General features: G+C 38.0%; 1 protein-coding gene across 1 annotated transcript in view; it reads right to left on the minus strand.

The window, feature by feature from the left end:
- vwa8 (von Willebrand factor A domain containing 8) overlaps window positions 1-25,843 on the minus strand; it is a 123,536-nt gene that overhangs the window by 9,117 nt on the left and 88,576 nt on the right. Inside the window, exons 38-42 of the mRNA XM_082175026.1 lie at window positions 24,869-24,977; window positions 22,652-22,808; window positions 13,528-13,636; window positions 5,474-5,599; window positions 3,711-3,869 (exon numbers count right to left, since the gene is read on the minus strand). Of these exons, the coding sequence (XP_082031152.1) occupies window positions 3,711-3,869; window positions 5,474-5,599; window positions 13,528-13,636; window positions 22,652-22,808; window positions 24,869-24,977 (660 nt within the window). The remainder of the gene's footprint in view (window positions 1-3,710; window positions 3,870-5,473; window positions 5,600-13,527; window positions 13,637-22,651; window positions 22,809-24,868; window positions 24,978-25,843) is intronic.

Consider the following 25,843-nt stretch of genomic DNA (forward strand, 5'->3'; position numbering starts at 1 on the left):
TTATTATTATCAAATGTTGGCAAATTAAAATTGTTTGTAGAAGTTGTTTTCTGTAACTTTCTTAAAAATGAGTGAACATGGAGCAGTTTTTCCGTGAGCGGGACTGGAAAACCCGGAGTGGATCATGAGCGGAGTGATAAAAGAACGCTTAGAGTGGAGAGAGGAACATGCTTTTGCTCCACTCCAGGCTTTGATCGCATCCCCCTAAGCAGGGTGAATAGCCTACACCTCGTCTTTCCCATTCAAACTAAAATGAAGACATTTATTACACTATTAATGTAATTGGTGTTGGGCAATCACTTTTTTTTTCTCTTTTTCATCAAACTGCAGTTTTCGCAAGTTCCCGCAATTTTCGCAAGTTCCCGCAATTTTTGCAAGTTCCCGCAATTTCATCGCATAAAATTGCATAAATATCCCGCATATTCCATCGCATTTTTTAAGAAATCTTGCCGCATAATCAAGGATTTTTGCCCGCAACAATCACTAAAAAACTCCGCGTTTTTCTGGAGGGACTGATCATATTCCATTACGTCAATACATCTTCAGTATACTTTCGGCAGATCGTCCAGTCTCTGCTTCACGCAATGCCCAGTGATGAATATTGGCTGAAGTTGGCTGAAATGACCAGATCAGATTTGACTGGCTGACTTTTGCACACATTATCTGGGAGTCAGAGTGCAGGGGTTTTCCTCTGTCTATCATGTAAGGTTCTTGGCCAGAAAATGTGGACCAGACTCTATGCTGATTGTCAAAGGTTTGGTAAGTGAGACTAAGGGGACACACACTAATGTGTAACCTGCAGGGTTAAAGGACAAATAATAAATATGTGTGACACCTGCTTTGAGATCACAGGTGGATGAGTTATCAGGTGCATTTTATTGTAATGCAGATTATGTAAGTGTCACAGAGGAACAGATATATGACAGGCCAGCTGGATGAGTAAACAGCTCGTTTGACAGCCAGCGTGGGGCCATAAAGTCTGGCATTCCTCACACACACACACACTCACACACTTACCATCTCACATATCACTGTCACTTCATTCATCTTCGTCATCATCTAATACAGATTCTGCACTCAAACTGAGATCTGACTAGAGCTGGGAAATATGGCTTTTAAGTATAAAAAAACAACAACAAAAAAAAACATTAAAAGCTGAAACCTTTTTTCAGCAAGGATGCATTAAATTGATCAGAAGTGACAGTAAAAACATTTATAATGATACAAAAGATTTCTGTTTCAAATAAAAGCTGTGCTTTTGAACTTTGTTCATCAAAGAATCCTGAAAAAAAGTTTCATGGTTTCCACAAAAACATTAAGCAGCACAACTGTTTTCAACATTGATAATAATAATAAATGTTTCTTGAGCAGCAAATCATCATATTAGAATGATTTCTGAAGGATCATGTGACACTGAAGACTGGAGTAATGATGTTGAAAATTCAGCTTTGCAACACAGGAATACATTTGTAAAATATATTCATATGATTGAATATATTGTTATTTTAAATTGTAACAATATTACCACTTTTACTGTATTTTGATCAAATAAATGCAGTCTTGGTGAATATAAGAGACTTCTTTCAAAAACATAAAAAACTAAATCTTACCAAGCCCAAACTTTTCAACGGTAGAGCATCTTGATATTTTTAGTGCATCTTGAACCTTTTCAACCACACAACCATTGTAGCCAAATAAACTGAATATATATTCAATCAATATTTGATCAAGTAAATTGCTGAATCACTATTGAATAGATTAATTAATACAGCCAATTCTAAAGAACTGATTCACAAAAATGTACTGAATCAGAGACGCCATTAAAACAACTCTGTCCAAATGCTGTTATATTCCAAATACACAACTTGCACTTGTTTTTATTCAACTTAATGAAAAAATAAATGTGTGATAAAATCATCACTACAGGTCAACTTTACATTGCCAAAAAAGTAATAAAATGTATTGCTGTATATTTAAGCAATGTCAATACGTAAGCAATGCGAAACGTTTCCATGCTGCAAGTCCAACCAAATTAGTGCACCAGATCCAGCTGTTTTACAAATCTCACATATGATCTATATTTATATGGTCCAGCCTCAGATCTGACCTCACGCATTTAAAGTGTTAATGCACATTAGAGCAGAACGGGATAATGTGAGGCATTGACACCCTTCCGCTGCTTTCCTCCCCCAAACTCCCCGGGATGGAGATAACAGATCATCTTTTGTGAGCAGTTCCCAACAAGGGCCGTGATTCACATCTGCCAGCAGCTCAGATGAACAGAGACAGAGAGATGGACAGAGGAAAAAGAGCAACATCAAGTGAAAGAAAGAGATGAACCACTAATCAACCTAAACCAGCATGACTTTCTCTATGGCAACCGAGCATGTGGCAGCTTCTTGAGGATCCTACATCATCCTTACTGCCATGGCAACCTCCATAACAGTGTGTCAGCATGTGCGGCGGGGAGATCCCTGTTACTCAGAGCGGTTTCCATGGTGCGTTGCCTAGAGCGGGTTTACTGTAAACAGATTTTGCTATTTTTATTGAGTTACGAAAGTGTTTGTGGTGAAAATATTGAGATACATCAACGTTTAGAGACTATATTTGAACTCTGTGGTCCAACTTATACCAAGAGGAGATGGCCATTCAAATTAGATTCACTGAGCAGAGACGTGTATTTATTTCAAATTAAAGGCCACCTTGTTGTCTACATAGGCAGTATTCTAATTGACATGGAGCCTTATAAATGACTAAGCTATACTGGTGTTAGTTAGTTTAAACTGGTCTAGCTGGCCTCCTCAGCTGAAAAGTGTATAAAACCTTTGTAAAATTGCAACCTAAAACAGACTTTAAGCCCCCAATTAATCCAATAATAAGATTTTTTTGGGGCAAAAATTCATTATTTTATTCATCAAGTATGCATTAAATTGATCAAAGGTGACAGTAAAGGCATTTATTTTTATTTTTATGATTCACAGTTTTTTTTCTCTCTTTTAGATTAACAAAACAGTACTCATATGTACTCATGTTTGGAGTATTCATTCTCCAAACATAGGTGTTACGTAAAGGCATTTATAATGTTACATAAGATTTTTGTTTCAATTAAATACTGTTCTTTTTAATTAATTTAAGAATCCTGAAAAAAATGTATCATGGTTTCCAAAAAAATATTAAGCAGCACAGCTGTTTTTAACATTGATAATTAAAAACATATAAATTCTTGAGCAGCAAATCATCATATCAGAATGATTTCTGAAGGATCATGTGACACTGAAGACTGGAGTAACGATGCTGAAAATTTTGCTTTGCAACACAGGAATAAATTACATTTTAAAATATATTACAATAGAAAACAGTTTTTGAATTTGAATATATTCACAATATTGATTCACAATAATACTGTTTTTACAGTATTTTTGATCAAATAAATGCAGCCTTGGTGAGAATAAGAGACTTCTTTCCCAAACATTAAAAAATATTAGCGACCTCAAACTTTTTAACGTTAATTTTATAATCATCTGCTTTGTCAGCCATCTTGGATGTTTTTTTTTTTCCTTTCCCACAAGTTGGAAAAATGCATAATGAAATTCCCTTTTCCATGTGATGGTACCTAAGAATTTGGTCAAAAGAAGGAAACTTATGCTGCCTACTTTAGAACAGTGTTAATGCTGCGTACACAGAGCGGATGGGTGATTGTCAAATCTCACCTTAAACTTGTGCTCGTAGCTCTCCAGAGCCTCCATCACCATACACACGGCCTCCATGGAGCGCTCCAGACGCCCGTCGACGCCGTTAAAGCGATACATGCTGCCAGAGACGTCCGCTAGCAGACGCAAACGCTTCGGCTTCTGCTGAGGAGACCCCAACTGCAGCCAGACCAAAGGAAAAACACACAAATCATCCACACATCCAGTCTCAAATGACCAGACAGATATTTAATTAGGAAAATCATTTAATGCAGTTACTATGTGGTTGCTTTAATTGCAGCGTTCTGTTTGCCCAGACTCCTCTTCTGAAAGTCTTCATGGTCAATGAGGTTTTTAATGGATGTTACAGGAGCCACATAATTTATTAAGGCACCACTGTAAGAACTCAGTAACGTTATTACAATAAATTCAGAAAGATTTTAAATATGCGCTTATGGGAAACAGTGTGACCTGAGACTTGCTGTGAGTGTCTGCTAAACTGGAATGCAATGATACCAGTAGAAGGAACAATATGAATAAGACATTTTTTTTTTTAGTTAAACATCAGGAAATCTAACAAGAATGCTACACCTTAAAGTTATAGATTGCCTAAAAACTAAATTCAGACATTATTTATTTACTTTGTGTCCTTCCAAACCAGTATATTGTTGTTTTGCAAAATGAGTAATTCTGAAGAATGTACCCACTCCTCTTTTCATAGGGACCAACATAGGGACAGAAAACAAGTGTTGTTTCATTTCATATTTCAAAATTTGTTTTATGTTTGTATTGTGAATTATGTTCTTATCTGAATTCTTGAGGAGGCCCTGCCTCCCTTGCTTCCTCGGAAAAAAACTCACATCTTATAGTCGTGACATGACAAAAGTAGCGAAAGATCTTTTCTTCCGCATTGAGACGTAAATCCAAGTGAAATGAATAATAGGTAAAGAAAAAATTAGTGTGGAACTTGGTTCTATCCATCAATTGTAGATTGGGATCAGACTTTAAAAGGTGTGGGGGGACTTTAAAAGGTGTGTCGTCTCACTGGAAGATCCAGTGATGATATTTAGATTAAGAATTTAAGCCCTTATACACTTCAAGCGAAATTGAAGAACAAACTGACATGGCATCGTCTATAACAAAATCAGGCCAAAACAAAGTTTGTTTCAGGAGTTGGAAACAGCTTTCCTGAAAAGTTTGCTCCGGCTGCTAAACACATTCGAACTACTATTGTTAAGTGCTGATTATGTAATAGGTGGGTGTGGCTCTGGGGCTCCGCCTTCTTTGACATGTTACAGTTATAGTGTGGACTCTGCTATTCTTATTTAAAATGTTTTTAGAACGATATCTTCATCGTTATAGTTATCATCCTTGGTGTGAACTGCCCTTAATACTGTAAAGCTGCTTGCAGTAAAGCAATCTATTTTATTGTGTGTTTATTTATTGTTAATGAGAGGAAAGCGCTTGGCACATACAGAATTTACATATTCATTTAAATACATCTCTCAGCAGTGTGGACGGCGTCAGGATGTTCGCTAAAAAGGTATTTCAAACTTCTTTTTACTTTTAAGAAAAGAACAAAAAAGAACTTCATTGTGAGTATATCAGAGCTTTTAAATTACAAGGTCAATTTAAATTTTATCTTGACCACAAGATATATGTTAGAAACAGACCAAAATAGAAGTAGTTATTTGCTTTGTGAATATGTATTGATATGTGTTTGTTTGAGCAGTTAAAGCCCTGTAGGCGTTTGCCACTATTGTTTAGTGAATGTGTGCTCTCACCTCTGGCTCCAGCTCTCCTCTGCGTTTGTAAATGGCCTTCTCTCCTGTTAGACCGTCAATGATCTTAGCATCGTCCAGCTCGCCCAGAGCCTGATTCCTCAGCCACTGCCTCTCCTTCCCTTTAGCCTGAAACACAAACCATTTACATCTTTCAAATCAATCTAACTCAAATAGTCTTCTGGTTATAAGCAGACATCTAACTAAATTTATTGAGGTTCAGCACAAGCTCTACACTTTAAATGAAATAAAAACAATTAACGATGACTAATAAAAGTTGCATGCTGCATCTCAGTCGTGACCATGACCCCCAGCGGGTCCTTGACCTCCTCTGCTTCAAACATGGATCAAACATCAACAAACACTATCCAACAAAGTGGATAGAAGCACTTCCACATGTGGCTCTCATTATATGAGCGAGCATGTCAGATCTCCATGAAGAACAATGACCCAACACATCACATGAACACAAGCACGTACAAAGACAGACATGCAAGTACACTCAAGTAGGCACATTCACAGACACACACACATCACCCATTATTGTTAGGTAATAATGAATGCATCACATACGCTCTTGCGAGAGTTTCAGACAGAAGTGTGAAGTTACACTGTAATAAAGAGTCATGAGCTGAAGAAACAGCACAGAGGATGATGGCACTCCAGGGATTTACTCAAAGGATGAGATCATCTGCTCTATTCTGTGTCATATCTCAAGTCTGTGTGAAAAAGAGCTCTAATGCTCCATTTCCATGCAAATGCTGCCAGTAATTCCACTGACTTCAGACCTGAATGATGACAGAACTGACTTTGTTACAACACAACCTGCCCACAACAAACACAATGCTTTTATTTACGGCAGGGATTCCCAAACTTTTTTGTCAGCCAAACCCTATAGACCTAAAACATTCACTTGAAGTATCAGACTTTAAGTTCATATTTTAATAATTGAACAACAGCAGCAGCATCAAGCAGCACCAGGTAAACAAATAAAAATGTAATATTTAATTTTTTTATATTGATTTTATATATATTTTATATTGTTTTTATTATTATTATTACATTTTTATTATTTAATAAACGATCAGCATTTCAACAGTTCACAAAACTCCTGAGTCCTGCAGTTTCCCCATGAACTTCCAGGGGTTCGCAAACCCCAGTTTGGAAATTCTATACTATTTTGTCTAAATAATAATAATAAAAAATACTCTAACATCAATATAAAAATTTTCTATATAAAAGTGCTTTATTTAGGCATCATGAAAAATGTATATTAATTATGACACATGCTAAATATTGCATTTAACAGTGTAAATAGCTTTAAGTGAGTGCTAGACAACATAATTGTATATCTAAATGTAAAAATAGTGGAAATTAGCATGAAAATTAAGTTCTCAATATCAGCTGATATGGTACCGATATACTCACTTTAAACGTTAAGACCCCCCTGTGGTGAAAATGTCAGCGTGGTGTTTTTAATATGCTTTAAGAAAAACCATGTACAAATTCATAAGTCAAACACCATTGCTGAGTATTTTCTCCTTAAAACTGTATTTTCTCCAAAAAATTTATCTTTCTTGAAATTGCTGGTGTTTCTTATGTCACAAACTACCTTGTAACCAATCACATCAACGTGCCGGCGGGCTTTAGCATATCATTAGCATATCGCTCTGATGCAGTGGAGCCTCAAGAAAAGCCAGATTAACCAGAAATATTTTTCTGTTGATGTGAAAAATTGGGTACATTTAGCAATACATCAGGTGAATTATGTATATGATGTACAGTGGGTACGGAAAGTATTCAGACCCCCTTACATTTTTCACTCTTTGTTATATTGCAGCCATTTGCTAAAATCATTTAAGTTCTTTTTTTTTCCTCATTATTGTACACACAGCACCCCATATTGACAGAAAAACACAGAATTGTTGACATTTTTGCACATTTATTAAAAAAGAAAAACTGAAATATCACATGGCCATAAGTATTCAGACCCTTTGCTGTGACACTCATATATTTAACTCAGGTGCTGTCCATTTCTTCTGATCATTCTTGAGATGGTTCTACACCTTCATTTGAGTCCAGCTGTGTTTGATTATACTGATTGGACTTGATTAGGAAAGCCACACACCTGTCTATATAAGACCTTACAGCTCACAGTGCATGTTAGAGCAAATGAGAATCATGAGGTCAAAGGAACTGCCTGAAGAGCTCAGAGACAGAATTGTGGCAAGGCACAGATCTGGCCAAGGTTACAAAAACATTTCTGCTGCACTTAAGCTGCACTGCCAGAGGAGAACTGGCCCCCGACTGAGCCTGGGTTCTCCCAAGGTTTTTTTTTCTCCATTAGGTCACCTGATGGAGTTTTAGGACACCATTAGGTCACTTGATGGAGTTTTTCGGTTCCTTGCCACTGTTGCCTTTGGCTTGCTCAGTTGGGGATATTTTGGGGATATTTAATTTAATTTTATCAATCAATAAATTCCTCTTGAAACAAACTTTGTTGTATTATTTTAATTTAATACTGTGAAGCTGCTTTGATACAATCTGTATTGTGAAAAGCGCTATACAAATAAACTTGACTTGACTTGACTTGACTTAAGGTTCCTAAGAGCACAATAGCCTCCATAATCCTTAAATGGAAGACGTTTGGGACGACCAGAACCCTTTCCTAGACCTGGCCGTCCGGCCAAACTGAGCTATCGGGGAGAAGAGCCTTGGTGAGAGAGGTAAAGAAGAACCCAAAGATCACTGTGGCTGAGCTCCAGACATGCAGTCGGGAGATGGGAGAAAGTTGTAGGAAGTCAACCATCACTGCAGCCATCCACCAGTCAGGGCTTTATGGCAGAGTGGCCCGACGGAAGCCTCTCATCAGTGCAAGACACATGAAAGCACACCTGAAGGACTCCAAGATGGTGATAAATAAGATTCTCTGGTCTGATGAGACCAAGATAGAACTTTTTGGCCTTAATTCTAAGCGGTATGTGTGGAGAAAACCAGGCACTGCTCATCACCTGTCCAATACAGTCTCAACAGTGAAGCATGGTGGTGGCAGCATCATGCTGTGGGGGTGTTTTTCAGCTGCAGGGACAAGACGACTGGTTGCAATCGAGGGAAAGATGAATGCGGCCAAGTACAGGGATATCCTGGATGAAAACCTTCTCCAGAGTGCTCTGGACCTCAGACTGGGCCGAAGGTTCACCTTCCAACAAGACAATGGGCCCTATCTTGCACCCAGCGCAAGTGACTTTGTACACCGACGCATGTATCATTCCTATTTTGCACCCGCGCAAAGCGGACTTTTCCCTCCACAGAAGCACGTCGGTAAGTTAGGAAATACACTTGCGCTCCCGGGGGCGGTTCAGCGCAAAGAGGCGGCGTGTTCCGGCGCAAACGTTCATTCATGCTATTTTGCAGGTTTAGAAAACAATTGCGCCACTAACCAGGAAAAAATAGTTTAAAGTCAGTGGCGCGTTGCGCATGTTATTCATATGCTATTTTAAGGGCGCATGCTTGGCCATAATCAATGTAGCGTGTGCACAACGCACATAGCCTACACTTTGATTCTCTCATCTACACAGAAGCAGCAGTTTTCATTTTTGAATACATTATTACGATAGATAGATAGATAGATAGATAGATAGATAGATAGATAGATAGATAGATAGATAGATAGATAGATAGATAGATAGATAGACTATTTATTATAAAAGCATACATCTAGCTTACACATTTACCCAAATTATCATACGCCTGTTTAACCGAAGTTAATTTGGGTGGGTTTCTCCATTTCAATGTAACTTCTCTCTTTTACGGCCGTGACGAGAGCGTTGCTCTCCTTGGCTGTGAACCGCTCCTGGCGCGCGCCTGGCAAATCCGCCGTTTCAATAGCAATCCGCTATGGAAAAAGCGCGTTTGCTCTTAAAGGGAATGTGAGATGACGCTCTGATTGGTTTATTTCACGTTACGCCCAAACCACACCTATGAATAATGAAGCTACTTCAGACCAACCCATTTTAGATTTGCGCCTGGCGCAATAGTCATTTATCCCGCCGGGAAAATAGCAACAGCGCCGAGACCCGCCCACAAAGTTACTTGCGCTTTGCGCTTTGACACTTGCGTTTCAGATCGTTAAAATAGGGCCCATAGACCCTAAGCACACAGCTAAAATAACGAAGGAGTGGCTTCACAACAACTCCGTGACTGTTCTTGAATGGCCCAGCCAGAGCCCTGACTTAAACCCAATTGAGCATCTCTGGAGGGACCTGAAAATGGCTGTCCACCAATGTTTACCATCCAACCTGACAGAACTGGAGAGGATCTGCAAGGAGGAATGGCAGAGGATACCCAAATCCAGGTGTGAAAAACTTGCATCTTTCCCAAAAAGACTCATGGCTGTATTAGATCAAAAGGGTGCTTCTACTAAATACTGAGCAAAGGGTCTGAATACTTAGGACCATGTGATATTTCAGTTTTTCTTTTTTAATAAATGTGCAAAAATGTCAACAATTCTGTGTTTTTCTGTCAATATGGGGTGCTGTGTGTACAATAATGAGGAAAAAAAAAGAACTTAAATGATTTTAGCAAATGGCTGCAATATAACAAAGAGTGAAAAATTTAAGGGGGTCTGAATACTTTTTGTACCCACTGTATATTACGATGTTATGATGAACTATGCCTTTGTTCAAAGCGTTTCTAAGGATGCAGATTTTTAGAAGGCATCTGTTCAAAATGTCTGACTCTAAGATGGCGAACGGGAACATGGTTTGTGTAACATTAGCAACACATTATTAGCTCTTTGACAACGTAGTCAAGCAAAAGGCTAATCATATTAATTACTGTTATGTGTCCGACGTTGTAGAAAGCGATACATAAAACTAATTACCATTCTGGTACATCCACTTGTAGACGAGCCTGTATGAGTGAGTGGAGGCGGGGCAAATTTGCTTATTCATGACTCCACATATACTAAATGAAGCAAGGGTGTAGAGTTAGATTCAAGCTATTTTAAGGCATGAATAATTTTTTCCCACAGGAAAATCGTTTAAATATGCCTTTTTTGGTGATCAAAGATGGGATTGAATGGATAAAATGATTGCCTACAGGGGGACTTTAACTAAAACACTTTTTTTGTATTATTTATAAAAAGTTTTGAAAAACAGCTAACCCTAAGTATATGCAATATAGGGATGTTTGCTTTTGCAAACACCATTAATAAATGTCCTCAAGCTACTATAACAGGCTCATAGAGCATGTAGTCCGAGTCCTGAGAATAAATGAGTGTATATACCACAAACTACAGGACAACCTGCTGTGAACACTTATCTGTCAGGTAGGTGTGCGGATGAGCATGTGTTCAACATGTTTGGGAGAGTCAGTTGTGGAAAACCATATGCGCAGTGATTACAGAGTAAAAGCAAGGGCCCAAATTTGCTGTTTTGCTCTCTTTTTACAGCTCTCATATACCACATTCCTTTGAAAACAGATGAGTTGTTTTTGTTTGTGTTTTTTAACGTAAAACTTAATGAACTTTTTACAAGCGTTAACCAATTACATTTTTATACATTTTTAATTGGAGTGGGTAGAATAGGAAAATCCCCAACTTTCCTATTCCCCCTAAAATGTACCTGTCTATTATTTTATTTTATTATTTATGGATAGAAAAGAAAAAGCAGACCATAAGTGTCCAGCAAGATGTCCCTCACGAAGTTGGTTTAAGACTTTATTATTTTCTTGGAAAAATAGTCAAGAAAGATTAGATGTTTCCAAACTTCTGACTGTTAGTGTATGTGTCGCCATTTTTACAGGAGCAAATGAATAGGCAGTGGTCAAATTACTATCTGGAAAGATCCCAAGCGGAGAACAGAGGCTCAGGGTGAGGTGGAGGTTAACTTCTTCTCAGGACAGGACTAGTACAGAATGATGCCAGTGCGCTCATAGGGACCACACACATGCCAATGGAGCTGCCAGCCTTCTTCACAACGCTATTGTAGGTGAAAGCAGATAGCGCTGATTTAGAGGACATGACTGTGAAAGACAGACAGAGATAATCCTTGTCACCATGTTTTCATATAAACACATCTGTCTTTGAGCAGAGCTCCTCGCACGGGCTGCCAAAGAGGAACCTGATCCTCCCTGTGGCTGGAGCCGGTCCTTCGTTCACACAGCACAGGGAATCCCCATGAGCAGATACAGATCTCAGATCAGACCGAGCCGCCGCTTGTTTAGTTGAATGTAGACAGCGAAACTAGCTGGTCTTCAATCAGCATTTTCTGAGAAACTCCACCCGAGCTCTAGCGCTCCGTCCACCCACACCCAAACAAAAAAGATCAGACGCACTACCGGACATCCTTCCATACAGAATGACGAGCGCCTGGGTCCATATCGACAGACCAATCAGGAGGGCAGGACGCCTAATAATAATAACAACGCATGTTCTTTTGGACTCACAGGATGGCTCTCTCGTGAGTTGGCTGAAATGCTAAAGGAAAACTATAGGTGTGGTTACGTGCGTGTCCATGTGTGCACGTGTACACTAGAGCTTGCACGAATACTCACTGCAACTAATAGTTGACTATTCAGCAGGCCAATTTCAGCCTCATGTAAATGAATCTTCAAACTTTTTTTGTACAGAAATTACTGTTTTTGTCAAGTTCAGACTCAATGTATCAACTATAATAGGGGCACAGCTAATCAAAGATCAGCCGCTTTCAATCTGCAGAGTGGGAATAAGTGGGTTACGCAATTGCGGTATGTTTATGCCATGTCAAAAAGATATACAAAATTGTGAATATTAAAATATAAATAGCCTAATTTGTATTTATATATTTTGACATGACACAGATCACAGCATTAGATTTTTCCTGCACCACTTTTCAGAGGTTTCTTGCGGGAAAAAACATACAACGCAACTTATGTAGTCCGATTCACAAATAAATGACTCTTATGAGATGGTTCTTTTAGAAGATTTGGCATCTACTAAATCTTTTGCTGAATGAGCTGAACAAATCTGTCAAGCTGATTTTGTCAGACTTTGTCACTGCATGCCGTCAGTGGCATTTTCACGGATGCTATTCCATGTTGTAGACACCAAATCAGTTTTCTTGCGGCTGAAAACAAACATTTTGGAAGGAAAGACTAAATATAAGTGGAATCAGTACAAAAATGCTTAATATTAAAGATGAACAGTGCTATTTGCCATCGCAGCTATTTCCCTGCGGCGAAAGCACAAGTGCCAGTCTATCTGGGTTCACTCCACCACAGGATGTAGTGACGGATCACGTGCGCTCCACTGACTTCACTCCTATTGGTTGTCGCTCCCCAAAGTCGCTCTTCATTTTTGCAAAAAGGTAAACATATCTCAACTTTGTCGTGTCGCTGGAAAGACCTACATCCTGTCGCCAAATATCACTGTCCCTTGTGTCGCCGGAAATTGGCAGCTCTCTATTGCAATGAATGGGATCGTTTCGCTTTGTCGCTCCGTGTTGCTGGTAATCTGAACGGGGCTTCAGACGCAGAGCTGCTACTGAATCAACATGTGACTCACTAACTGAACTGAAGAGTTCCATTTAAGCACATTTTACAATACTTTGCAATGCATTGGCACTTGCTGTGCCACCAAGAAAGAACATATAAATACACTATCACTATCAATGTATGTTAATACATAGCATACACTACACTACCATCAAAAGTGATAGTAAAGACCATTAAAAGATTTTAATTTTTTGTACAATTTTACTGTTTTTAAGTAAAAGCAGCCTTAGTAAGCAAAAGATACTTCTTTTAAAAACATTAAAACAATTTATTGATCCCAAACTTTTGAGTAGTCATATAAGCCATATCGTAATGCAATTAAATAGATAAGTAGTTGAGTAAGTTTCTCATAATTTCACTAAAAAGTCTGTGGTGTGTCTCGAGATGAATTAAAAGCTTTCTAAGAGAGTCGTAACAATGAAAAGTTTGGGAACCCCTGGACCAGTCACTGCAGCCTACGCACTGGGCAGAAACCAGTATGTCTTCAGCCCACTCACAGCTGGAGTGGGACAAGAGGTGTTTACCTGCAGACTGTCCAGAATAATGCGGAGCGACTGGACCTGTCGTTGGACCGCTCCAGAGAAACGGTCGTAAGTGGTGGCATCATACTCACTCATCTCAATTTCCTTGAGCCTGTAACAAAAACGCAACACATTAGACACACACTCTGAAGTGTTTACAATTACTGAAGTATGAGTACAGACTAAAGCACCGACATTATTACAGCTCATGTGAGACTCGTCCCAAGATGTTTGTGCTACAGACATGAATAATTCTTCAAAACTGAGTGTAAGCAACCACTTTTAAATCACCCAAGAAACTTCACATTTGTAACCTTCAAGCATCTTGGTGGGGAGTTCTGTACAGGTAAGAACTACTGACATAACAATTTGTCTTCATTGACATTCTTGCCCTGAGAAGTCTAAACTTGTAAACAATGTCTAGTACGTCTTAAAAGAGTGTTCTGGGGCAGAAGGATTTTAGAGAACATTGATCTGTTTAGTCACACATTAAGTACAGCTGTCAAGATAAAGAATAGTGCACACTTAAGAGTAGGAGGTGTAGGATAAACATTTCTCTTGGGGCAAGTCCCTGCAGCTCCATGACCAGCACCCACACACATGCAACACCCCAGGTGCTCAAAGCCCAGCCAGCCTCAACAGTGTGGGTGTAAGAGGGATGGAGGCTGGAGCTCTGCCAGGTCACGAGTCACCCACGGTGATGTCACCATAACATGTCCAGCTCACGTTTCACACACACACCAAAAAGAAAAGAATAGCCCTTCAGGTCTTTTCGACCGGAAAGCCTCCAAATGTTGAAGGATTACCCCATATAGGCTAAGATAATACCAATATTAATGATAAAACTGCTTGTTATTGAGGAAAAATAAAAGGAATAAATGGATTCCAATTCCTCATACCATCGGTGCTCTGGCCCTAAATATTATTGAAGTATGTGTTTTTTTTGTGCATTTTATTATTATTATTATTTTAATTATTATTTTTATACATTCATAATAATTTACTAATTTAACTACTTTTAAGTCATCCTGTGGCCCCCAGTAGAAGATTTCGGCGTCCCCTTTGTTGGCCCTGTCCCTCTGGTTGAAAACACTGGCTTATATTATAAGGACCATTAAGATTTTTGGCTTTCTGACATTTTTTTAGGGCAATAAAGCACGTTTCCTTTCTGAATTTTCATTTCTATCATGTGGCTGGTAATTTTTTTGTAATTCCCATTATTCTTAATGATAATTTTCAGTTGATTTTTATTACTAGAAAATTACTGAAATATTTTGTAAAAATGTTTTTAATCAGTATAAATTAAAAGCAATAAAATACTACATTAGTGATGTATTTTTGTAGGCCAACCCGGAAGTTAGCATCACCCTGGTTCCCTCGACAAATACCCAATAGGATTTTTCCATTGGCTTTTGGGTTACTGCAAGGTCTGTGACTAACACAAGCGTATGATTCTTACACGTTTTATTCATCATGATACTTAACTTTCATGAATTTTGAAGCGTACAGTAAATACAATCAGCAGAAGTCAAAAGCTAAACGTAGGCAATAAACGAACTACACCACGGACTTCAACTTCACCATCACTAAGCTTCTGACAACTTGTTCAGTCTTTGTTTAAAAATATTTTCCCTGAAAGTTCGAGTTATAATAGTTTGCAAGAGCGCGGTTATAAACACAACGAGTCTGTGAAAGAGTAGATGAGTTTATCGTTCGGCTGATGACGTTTAATGTCCTCGACAACCTCTATAGTACCATTTAACCACTTGTTAGTAACCACCTTTTACAAGACAAGTAAAATCTTTAAAAAAATCACAAGAGGGTATTATTGATGTATTTTATATTGTAGAATAAAATGTGAAATTATCTTGAGGTTTTGTTCACCACAGGCACAGACCTTATTTCAGGCATTTATCCCAAAACCCACTGAAAAAATTGTATTGACTTCAGGATGATGGAACAAGAAGTGCTAAAATGCTGACTTGTTTCTGGATTTTGGCCAAACAAAATATGTCATCCATGCACCACTCTACTATTATGATGCATAATTCAATTTTAATCAAATTTAATTTAAGTTTTGCAGTTTTATAATTATTTTATATATATTTTTGCTTTTTTAATAACCTTTTTGCAATAAAATAATGATAATTAGGAGGGGTTGTACTTAATTGTTATAAAAATGCAGAAATCCTAACTCCAAAACATACATTTGTTTTTTTGTGCCACTAGAGTGACCAAACAGAACTGCAAATTTAAAATAATTTTTTTAATAGGTTTCCTGAACAATCCCCCTGTCATACATTGGTTGGCAAAACTGATGGCATTGGTTAAGCTAGTGTTGTATAATATATATATTATACCATGTATATAATACCGCACCATGTTCTTGACAGGATCTGTGAGATTCCCCAAGTCACTTGATGGACAGGTCTCAGCAGATAATCCCTAAACAGATTCAACAGTTAATCCTACTCTTCAGATCAGGTCCAGGATGGGCCTGCATGAGTGTGTGTGCATGTGCGTGTGAGAGGTGTTTGATGTCATGGGGGGGAAACAGTGTGTGAAGTGCGTCTAGACCGTATCGGCCCACAGACCTCAGGTGCGCTCACACACCGACACTATCAGACGTGAGATCAGACCAGACACTGTGATCTCAAAATACTGTGACACCGTGATTCTTTTCAAAAGAAACGATCCCTCATCTCTCCATCACCACCTGGACCAAAAATATCTGGAAAAGCCACAAAAGTGCTCCTAAACTGTTCTTGTGCAACAAAAGAGAAATGTAACATGTAAGGAGTGCTCTCTTCTTGCTCGTGGTATTATCATTCTCCTTCTTCCTGCTTAGCTCCTCTCACACACACACACACACACACACACACACACACACACACACACACACACACACACACACACACACACACACACACACACACACACACACACACACACACACACACACACACACACACACACACACACACACACACACACACACACACACAGTGGGTTTCCTGTCTGGCCTCTGAAGCTCACATTCTTTGCGCAGTGTTATTGGAGGGAGGACAGACTGCTGCTATTTTCTCCTGAATTCCAAACCTGTCCACAGACCGGAGAGCGAGGTGGCCAGCGTGGCCATGCAACAGCAGTGGGAAGCAGCAGATGAGAGTGAAAAAGTCTCTCAAAGAGATTTGAAGCAAGTCAAATAATTGAAGCATTCGTGAGCATAAGAAACCCCTTTCAAAAACATTTAAAAATCTTACCAATACCAAACTTTTAAAAGGTAGTGTAAGCGTTGATTTTTAAATATTCAGTACAGCATTCACTAAATCAAAATTTATTCAAATGATAACATTTTAAATCAATAACCAACCAAATGTTTAATTATAAAAAAAAAATTGTGTTTCATCAGTGGGATTTTTAATAGATGCTGAATCAACTGTATGAAGGGTTACAGCTCTACTGCAGGTATATCTATTAGTGACAAATTCAGCTTTTCCAGCATCATAGAAGGCCTACATCAAAATTGAAAGATGTTACGGTGGTTGTCGGAGTGAAACTTACACTTGCAAAAAAAGGTAAATAAAGTCCCACTTCCTGTGGAAACCCCTGACAACTGAGATTGAAATATTGTGAACGTGACAGACAGCATGAAGAAACGACAATGTGAAACACAAAGGGGAAAAATCCCATCTGAAAGTAAAGAATTCAAGAGAGCAACAGCTACAGTGGCCACACACACTGCAGCAACATTCAGTTGTCAATTCACCTTTTAGTGTTTAATCCTGTTCTGTACACACTAAGTTCAGCAATTTACGGGAGTGACAACCAAATTCTAAAATTCTATGAAGTGTGTACAAAACCGGCCCGGAACAACTAGTTGTTAAAGGATTAGTTCACTTCAGAATTAAAATATCATGATAATTTACTCACCCCCACGTCATCCAAGATGTTCATGTCTTTCTCTCTTCAGTCGAAAAGAAATTAAGGTTTTTGAGGAGAACATTCCAGGATATTTCTCCATATGGTGGACTTCAACGGTTACCAATGGGTCGAAGGTCCAAATTGCAGTTTCAGTCCAGCTTCAAAGGCTCTACACAATCCTAGCCGAGGAATAAGAGTCTTATCTAGCCAAACGATCTATCATAAAATAAAATAAAATAAAATAAAAAGAATATATATATATATATATATATATATATATATATATATATATATATATATACATACATACAGTGGGTACGGAAAGTATTCAGACCCCCTTACATTTTTCACTCTTTGTTATATTGCAGCCATTTGCTCAAATAATTTAAGTTCATTTTTTTCCTCATTATTGTACACACAGCACCCCATATTGACAGAAAAACACAGAATTGTTGACATTTTTGCACATTTATTAAAAAAGAAAAACTGAAATATCACATGGTCCTAAGTATTCAGACCCTTTGCTCAGTATTTAGTAGAAGCACCCTTTTTATCTAATACAGCCATGAGTCTTTTTGGGAAAGATGCAACAAGTTTTTCACACCTGGATTTGGGTATACTCTGCCATTCCTCCTTGCAGATCCTCTCCCGTTCTGTCAGGTTGGATGGTAAACGTTGGTGGACAGCCATTTTCAGGTCTCTCCAGAGATGCTCAATTGGGTTTAAGTCAGGGCTTTGGCTGGGCTATTCAAGAACAGTCACGGAGTTGTTGTGAAGCCACTCCTTCGTTATTTTAGCTGTGTGCTTAGGGTCATTGTCTTGTTGGAAGGTGAACCTTCGGCCCAGTCTGAGATCCAGAGCACTCTGGAGAAGGTTTTCGTCCAGGATATCCCTGTACTTGGCCGCATTCATCTTTCCCTCGATTGCAACCAGTCGTCCTGTCCCTGCAGCTGAAAAACACCCCCACAGCATGATGCTGCCACCACCATGCTTCACTGTTGAGACTGTATTGGACAGGTGATGAGCAGTGCCTGGTTTTCTCCACACATACCGCTTAGAATTAAGGCCAAAAAGTTCTATCTTGGTCTCATCAGACCAGAGAATCTTATTTATCACCATCTTGGAGTCCTTCAGGTGTGCTTTCATGTGTCTTGCACTGAGGAGAGGCTTCCGTCGGGCCACTCTGCCATAAAGCCCTGACTGGTGGATTGCTGCAGTGATGGTTGACTTATTACAACTTTCTCCCATCTCCCGACTGCATGTCTGGAGCTCAGCCACAGTGATCTTTGGGTTCTTCTTTACCTCTCTCACCAAGGCTCTTCTCCCCTTATAGCTCAGTTTGGCCGGATGGCCAGCTCTAGGAAGGGTTCTGGTCGTCCCAAACGTCTTCCATTTAAGGATTATGGAGGCCACTGTGCTCTTAGGAACCTTAAGTGCAGCAGAATTATTTTTGTAACCTTGGCCAGATCTGTGCCTTGCCACAATTCTGTCTCTGAGCTCTTCAGGCAGTTCCTTTGACCTCATGATTCTCATTTGCTCTGACATGCACTGTGAGCTGTAAGGTCTTATATAGACAGGTGTGTGGCTTTCCTAATCAAGTCCAATCAGTATAATCAAACACAGCTGGACTCAAATGAAGGTGTAGAACCATCTCAAGGATGATCAGAAGAAATGGACAGCACCTGAGTTAATATGAGTGTCACAGCAAAGGGTCTGAATACTTAGGACCATATGATATTTCAGTTTTTCTTTTTTAATAAATGTGCAAAAATGTCAACAATTCTGTGTTTTTCTGTCAATATGGGGTGCTGTGTGTACAATAATGAGGAAAAAAAAAAGAACTTAAATGATTTTAGCAAATGGCTAAATATATATATATACAGACTTTTTAACCACAAATGCTCGTCTTGCACGTCCACGACTTCATGCATTATGTAATCTCGTTGGAAAGGTCAGGCGGTAACCTGACATAGGTGGAAAATTTCTCATTTTCCCCTCCAACTTTTTCGTCCGACATTGTTGTTTTACCTTTTTCATTTTTGTATTTTTTTTTGTAAATGGCGTTTGACTTGTAAACGCTCGGTCTGTACTTCTGCCTACTGCGTGACCTTTCAACATGATTACGTAACGCGTGGCAAATCGCAGAGCTAATGCAAGACGAGCATTTGTGGTTAAAAAGTATATAAGTGTTTATTTTCTTTTTAGAAAATGACCGATGGTTTCGCTTGATAAGACCCGTATTCATCGGCTGGGATCGTGTAGAGCATTTGAAGCTGCACTGAAACTGCAATTTGGACCTTTGACCCGTTGGTAACCGTTGAAGTCCACTATATGGAGAAAAAATCCTGGAATGTTCTCCTCAAAAACCTTAATTTCTTTTCGACTGAAGAAAGAAAGAAAGACATGGACATCTTGGATGACGTGGGGGTGAGTAAATGTGTCAATGTCATGTCAAGATTACAGTCTAAGGGCCAGATTTACTAAACAGGGCAAATAAGTGTGAGGGCGCAATTCCAAAAAAGCGCAGATGGGAGTGGAAAGTTCTGAAAATTTGTTAAAATGAAAGAACACAGACAAAGCCGGATCATTTCCATACTGACCAACACAATCTACCTATAGCAGCACAGATTACTGTCTGGTTTAAAACATGCTTTTTTGGGCAGTAAATAATGGCACACATACCAGTGAATTGACTATTGCAAACCTTAGTAAATCACCTTGCATGATTCATTTAAATACTCTCCTCCCATAAATATTGTGTTTGAAAGGGAAACTCCTACAAATGCGTATGCAATAAGGTCAGCCGCAAAAATAACCTTTTTCAGTGTTAATTTGTCACTGCGTGTCTTTAGTAAATCACACTTAAAGCAGGCATATTCTACAAAAATGTAGTGCTTTTTTTGTCCCTGAAGTCCACTTATAATCTGAAATTTGTTGTGTCAGCTTAAAGGGATAGTTCACTCAAAAATGAAAATTGTGTCATCACTTACTCAACCTCGTGTTGTTCTAAACCTGTATGGGTTTCTCTGTTCTGTTGAACACAAAATAAGATATTTTGAAGAATGTCGGTAACCAAACAGTTGATGGACCCCATTAACTTCCATAGTATTTTTTTTTTCCCACTATGGAAGTCAATGGGGTCCATCAACTGTTTGGTTACCGACATTCTTCAAAATATCTTCTTTTGTGTTCAACAGAACAGAGAAACCCATACAGGTTTAGAACAACACGAGGTTGAGTAAGTGATGACACAATTTTCATTTTTGAGTGAACTATCCCTTTAACTAAGTTTTACATGAGCATTTTCCATCCCCTCTCTGACTCTCAGAATTAAAAATGTCGATTTGATACTGTCCCTTTACAACTTCTACATATGTAAATTACCACTATTATAACTAATTAATGTCCACATACTGGCAAACAGTAGTTCACACTGTCAATCATCTAGTGCAGCATAATGAACATTTTACAACTGGCATTTGCAAACAAGGGTTATGTTAATTAGCTCATGGTTATGATGTGCTGAATAACAACAAGTGCTGAATGAGTCATTCTTTCAGCTTAGTTGCCATACATGATCAGTGTGGACATTATAAACACTAGAGCGGTGTTGGTGTGGTCTGGCAGTGAACTGGGTTTTGAGTGGGTCGCAGTGTGTGTAGTCAAAGAAACTACAATAACAACAAAAAACATAATTCTAAATGTTTCTCTGATGCAAGACTTTGAAAGACATGCGTGAAAGAAAGACCATTGGAATATGTGGGTCCCATGGCCAAAGCAGTTGAGAACCACTGCACCAGAGTAACTCTTAGCCATTTAAATTCAAAAGAACAAGAAAAATCCTATGAAATGTCCCCTTTTAGAGCAAATAGAGTCCATTGGCCCAAACAGAGGCCTCCTTCATGAAGGAACACTCGTACTTGCTTCATGTGCGTGCACACACAGCTTAATGAATCGCAGCATTCACGGGGTGCATATTTCAGATAACTGGGCCCTTTGAAGACCTTGTGTCCATTCTGTGATCTAGAACGTGCTGGTTTTTATGAGGCACTCATTTGAGTATTTCTTGTCCGTTCCAAAGCGTAGTACTCTCTACACCCCACATAGACTGACTGATTTGCATCATTCTACATAGGCAGACATATAAAAACAGTCTACATGCCAAAATCGACTCGCTTACCAACTTAATTACCAGGTTGACGGTCTTATTGTGTGAATTATTTCAAGTTTTATGCAATTCCAATTTTTTTTTTTTTTTTTTTTTTTTTTTTTTGCTTTCAGTGTGAATAAATTTCTCTTCCTTTAAAAATACTTCCGTTTCCTTCTTTCATCACTCAGGCCATGTGGTTATTGGGTCATTAAGCCAAAAACTATTGTTTTAGCAAGCACACATTTAATCATGCTGTATTCTGGCATTTAACAACACTATAATGCATAGGCGACAATTTTATTTGTAACTGAATGTTTTCAGAAATACATCATGTTATGGAATTAAAATGGGTTATGAATGGAAATTAATGTTGAGTATAAATACAAGGATATTGATAATTGACATCTTGCTTCGTTCGCCATTTTGGATCTGTGTTATGTTAGCACAATTGAAATACTATTGTAGTTTTTATTCTTTTTTTTTTGTTGTTGCTTATATTTAGCTCTTCGTTTTAATTTAAAAGTTTTAGTATAAATGTTTTTTTTTGTTTTTTTTAGTAAAAAAAAAAGTATATATAGTTTTTTAAAATAAATGTTTATCTCAGTTTAAGTTGTAGCTATTTTAATACATCAAGTTAAACTAAGTTAAAAGGTTACCTTAAGATTTTTACATTTTTATTTTATTTCAGATGATGTTTAACATAAAGTAATGTTTTTTTATGGTTTTAGTATAATAATCCTGCCTTGTATAATTTTTTTTTTTTTTACTGAGCTCAATGCAGTGCATTATAGGATTGTCATTTTGTCAAAGGACATTATTGCATATATATATATGTATGCATTGCGCATACATGGGCTAGGCAGCTCAGTAGCTTATAAAACGAAGCCTCACACACATATTTGCTTTCATTGAGACAGCACTGCAAAATATCTGGAGAGATTAACAGGCACTCGGGCCAGAGGGTAAAGGTCACGCAGGGTCAAGTGTAGGCTTTTTGGAGAAATCTGTGTTTGAACTGAGTGAGTGATGAATGAGAGAGACAGATGGGCGTACCTCTGCTTAAAAGCCTTCTCCCCCATCTCGCGTGCTGCTCTCTTCACCTCGTCTGGCACAGCGTCTTTCTCTGCCTGAGAGATCTGGTGAACTTTGTGTCCGGCATCCAGACGGTAGGGTCCTCCCTTCCCTCCGAGACCTGCTGTATCTCTGCCACCTACACCAACACACAGGCAATTTGTTGAGTTACCACGTAGGTGATTGATAAGCGTGTGTAGGGTACTTGCATAATAACTGGAGATTTAAAAAATAAAGGTTCATTTAAATATTTTTAACGAAAACCATCTTCAAACTTTTATTTGGAGAGCTTGCTTTAAAGTCAGAGATGGATTTATGGGCGCATTTTACAAAAACATGAAAAATGAAAACCTAGTCATTGGGCCCTATTTATTATGATTTTTTAAGTAAATGGTGATTCTCATTAGATTGTATTTATAATGGTAAAGTTAAATTCTACAATATCACAGAAAAGAAAATTTTGAATATGCATAAATGAAATGCAGTACAGCAAATAGTTTTGTTTCCTTGCCACTTTCCCCTTTGGAATGCTCAGTTGCGGTTTAAAATATTTGTTTGTAATATTAGTGACAATGTGACAATATGAACTCATTTGAGCTGGATAATGGCACAGTTTTTGAGCTGAATTGAATTAACATTGCACTGACTTGAGCTGAATAATGACACAACTATCTTCTTTACAGCTGCTTAGCCAAATTGAACTAGTTTCATAATTGATGAACAGCAACACTGACAGTTATTGAACTGAACTGAGCTGAATAATGACACTATTATCTTTTACGGAGCCTTTTTATAGCTTAAATAGAATTTGTTTCATAACTGATGAATTTTACAACATCAACAGTTATTTTCCCCATTTATTCATATTAAAGCTGCAGTCCGTAGTTGTTCCTCTTTGTCGCCATCTCTGTTCGAAATCTGCAATTGCAGTTATTTGCGGAATTATCAACTTTACGTGGGTTGTGTCTCGGCACGGCACAGCGCGGGTGAATCCAATGTTTTGAGGTGAATGTGCGGCTGTCAGTCACCGCGCCGGTGTGGATCCTGTCATTCAGAATCACAGATCCTACTTTTTGGAAGTATGACCAACATAAGGATTTTCACTGGAAATTGTCATCTGAACAAGTAACTAACATCCACTTTTGTTCTGACCAACTAAGAGAAAAAAAGCATTAAATCAAAGTAAATCGCGCTGATTAAATCTAACGATCGCTTATCATATCACGTCAAACCGTGCAAATTATACTTTGTTCTCAAATTGTTAATGTTAACAACATTAGTCAGTTGTCACTGGTGATTGTTGTTTGAACCTTTCTGGATCCACCATCAAATTAATAAGTATAATTAATTATATCAAGTGCTGTGAGAAAAGGCTATAAATCTCCACCTCCAACATCCTCACACTCATTGTCTACTAGCCGAGACTCCTTCTTTATGTGTACAGATGTGACGTAATGACGCAAAGACATGCTTGACTTTCCCGCGGAAATCCACCAGTACCACTGGAATTAAAAACATTATTACAAGCTTACCGTTTTGAATCGAGCTAAGGCAAGCAGATAGTTTTGAACACTGACTGGTTATGTACTTGCTAAAACATTTATTTTGGATAATTTTTAACTGCAGATTTTATTACTGTGAAGTTGCTTCGAAACAATCTGTATTTTACTGTATAAACCACTATATAAATAAATGTGAAAAAATGCAAGCAATGTATTATTTTAATTGCATTGCAGTAATGAGATTTTATGGCACTATGAAAATGTCACTATTATTTTTTTTAAATATAAATTGGTCAAAATAAATATAACTACTATATACTAACATTTAAATTAAACATTTGATACAATACACTTATAGTGCACATACATATTTTTACATTGTACTTGTATTTAAAAATACCTGCATATAATTATAGCTGTAATTAACTTCTGTGATTATATGTAATTAATTATACAAGTTATAGGGACAGGTTTCGTTGTAATAGCAGCAAAAGTGTTTTTTGCTAAACAACATGAACACATTAAGTACATTGTACCTTATGTAATGTAAGTAGATAGTACATATTACATCTAATATAAATTGTGACCAAAAACAATAAATAAAAACAAATCACAATATATATTTTAAATATAAAAATAGGGTTTAAATATGACTGGACAAGTTTTGTGTTTCACCTTTGATGGGATGTGACTGTACCTGTGCCTCCAGCCCACTGGTTTCCCCCTACATGAGGGGCATTTTTGGGATCAATCTTGCCATGTTTGGGGGAGCTGACATCTAGGCCACTGTCTCTCTGAATGGTGATCTGAAAAAGAAAGCACTTTCAATAGTATCTGAACAATCACCCATTTGATCTTCATCTTGTTACTAAGTGGAAAAAAACTGGGGTTATGAGGTAAATGAAATCCAAGACAGATTTACCCATCTAGAGTCATCTTTACACTGTAAAGCAAGTGAGTTATATACAAAATAAAAATGTGTGCTTGCACTGACTTTTTAATGTGCCATAAACATTTACCCTGGGAATCACAATTGCAGGAAACAATGTATTATGCTTGAAAAATGAATGTTGATTCTCATGCCGAGCTGCCAGGAAACAAGTCACAAACTGACTGACAATGCAAAGTTTGTTGACTGATAGATTTAAAAATTTTAAATCAAGGGTCCACGACTCCTATGGGTTCTGCCACTTAATGTTTGATCATGTTTGATTTTTTTGTTAAAACATGGGTAAAAACATTACTAAGTCAAATGCTAGGCACCCTCAGTTGATACTATAATAATATCATATTGGCAAAACAGATTTGGCAAACACTCCAGTGCGTAATTGTGTCTTCGCTCTGGAGAAAGTGTTTACAATGTGTTTTTGCAGCGGTGAGAAATCACAACATGTTTGTTGATCTCTTGAATGCAATGGCCAATCAGAGGTGTTTGATGATTTAGTCAGAATCCACTCACCGGTCAAAATGCCAGAGTTCATTGCTGAGTTCTGCATGCTCATGAATCCTCTCATTATAGCGAACAAAGTGTGGACATTATGAGAGATTAACTGTGCAGTCACCTTCATTGATTATAAAGAAACTTTGTGAGATTGCGATGAACTGAAATGAGTGACAGCTTTTTACTGATTATAAAGAGAGATGTTATTGCGTGTTTTCGAGGCTATATATC

This window comes from Leuciscus leuciscus (assembly GCF_965113295.1).
Source record: "Leuciscus leuciscus genome assembly, chromosome: 7".
Taxonomy (NCBI): Eukaryota; Metazoa; Chordata; class Actinopteri; order Cypriniformes; family Leuciscidae; genus Leuciscus; species Leuciscus leuciscus.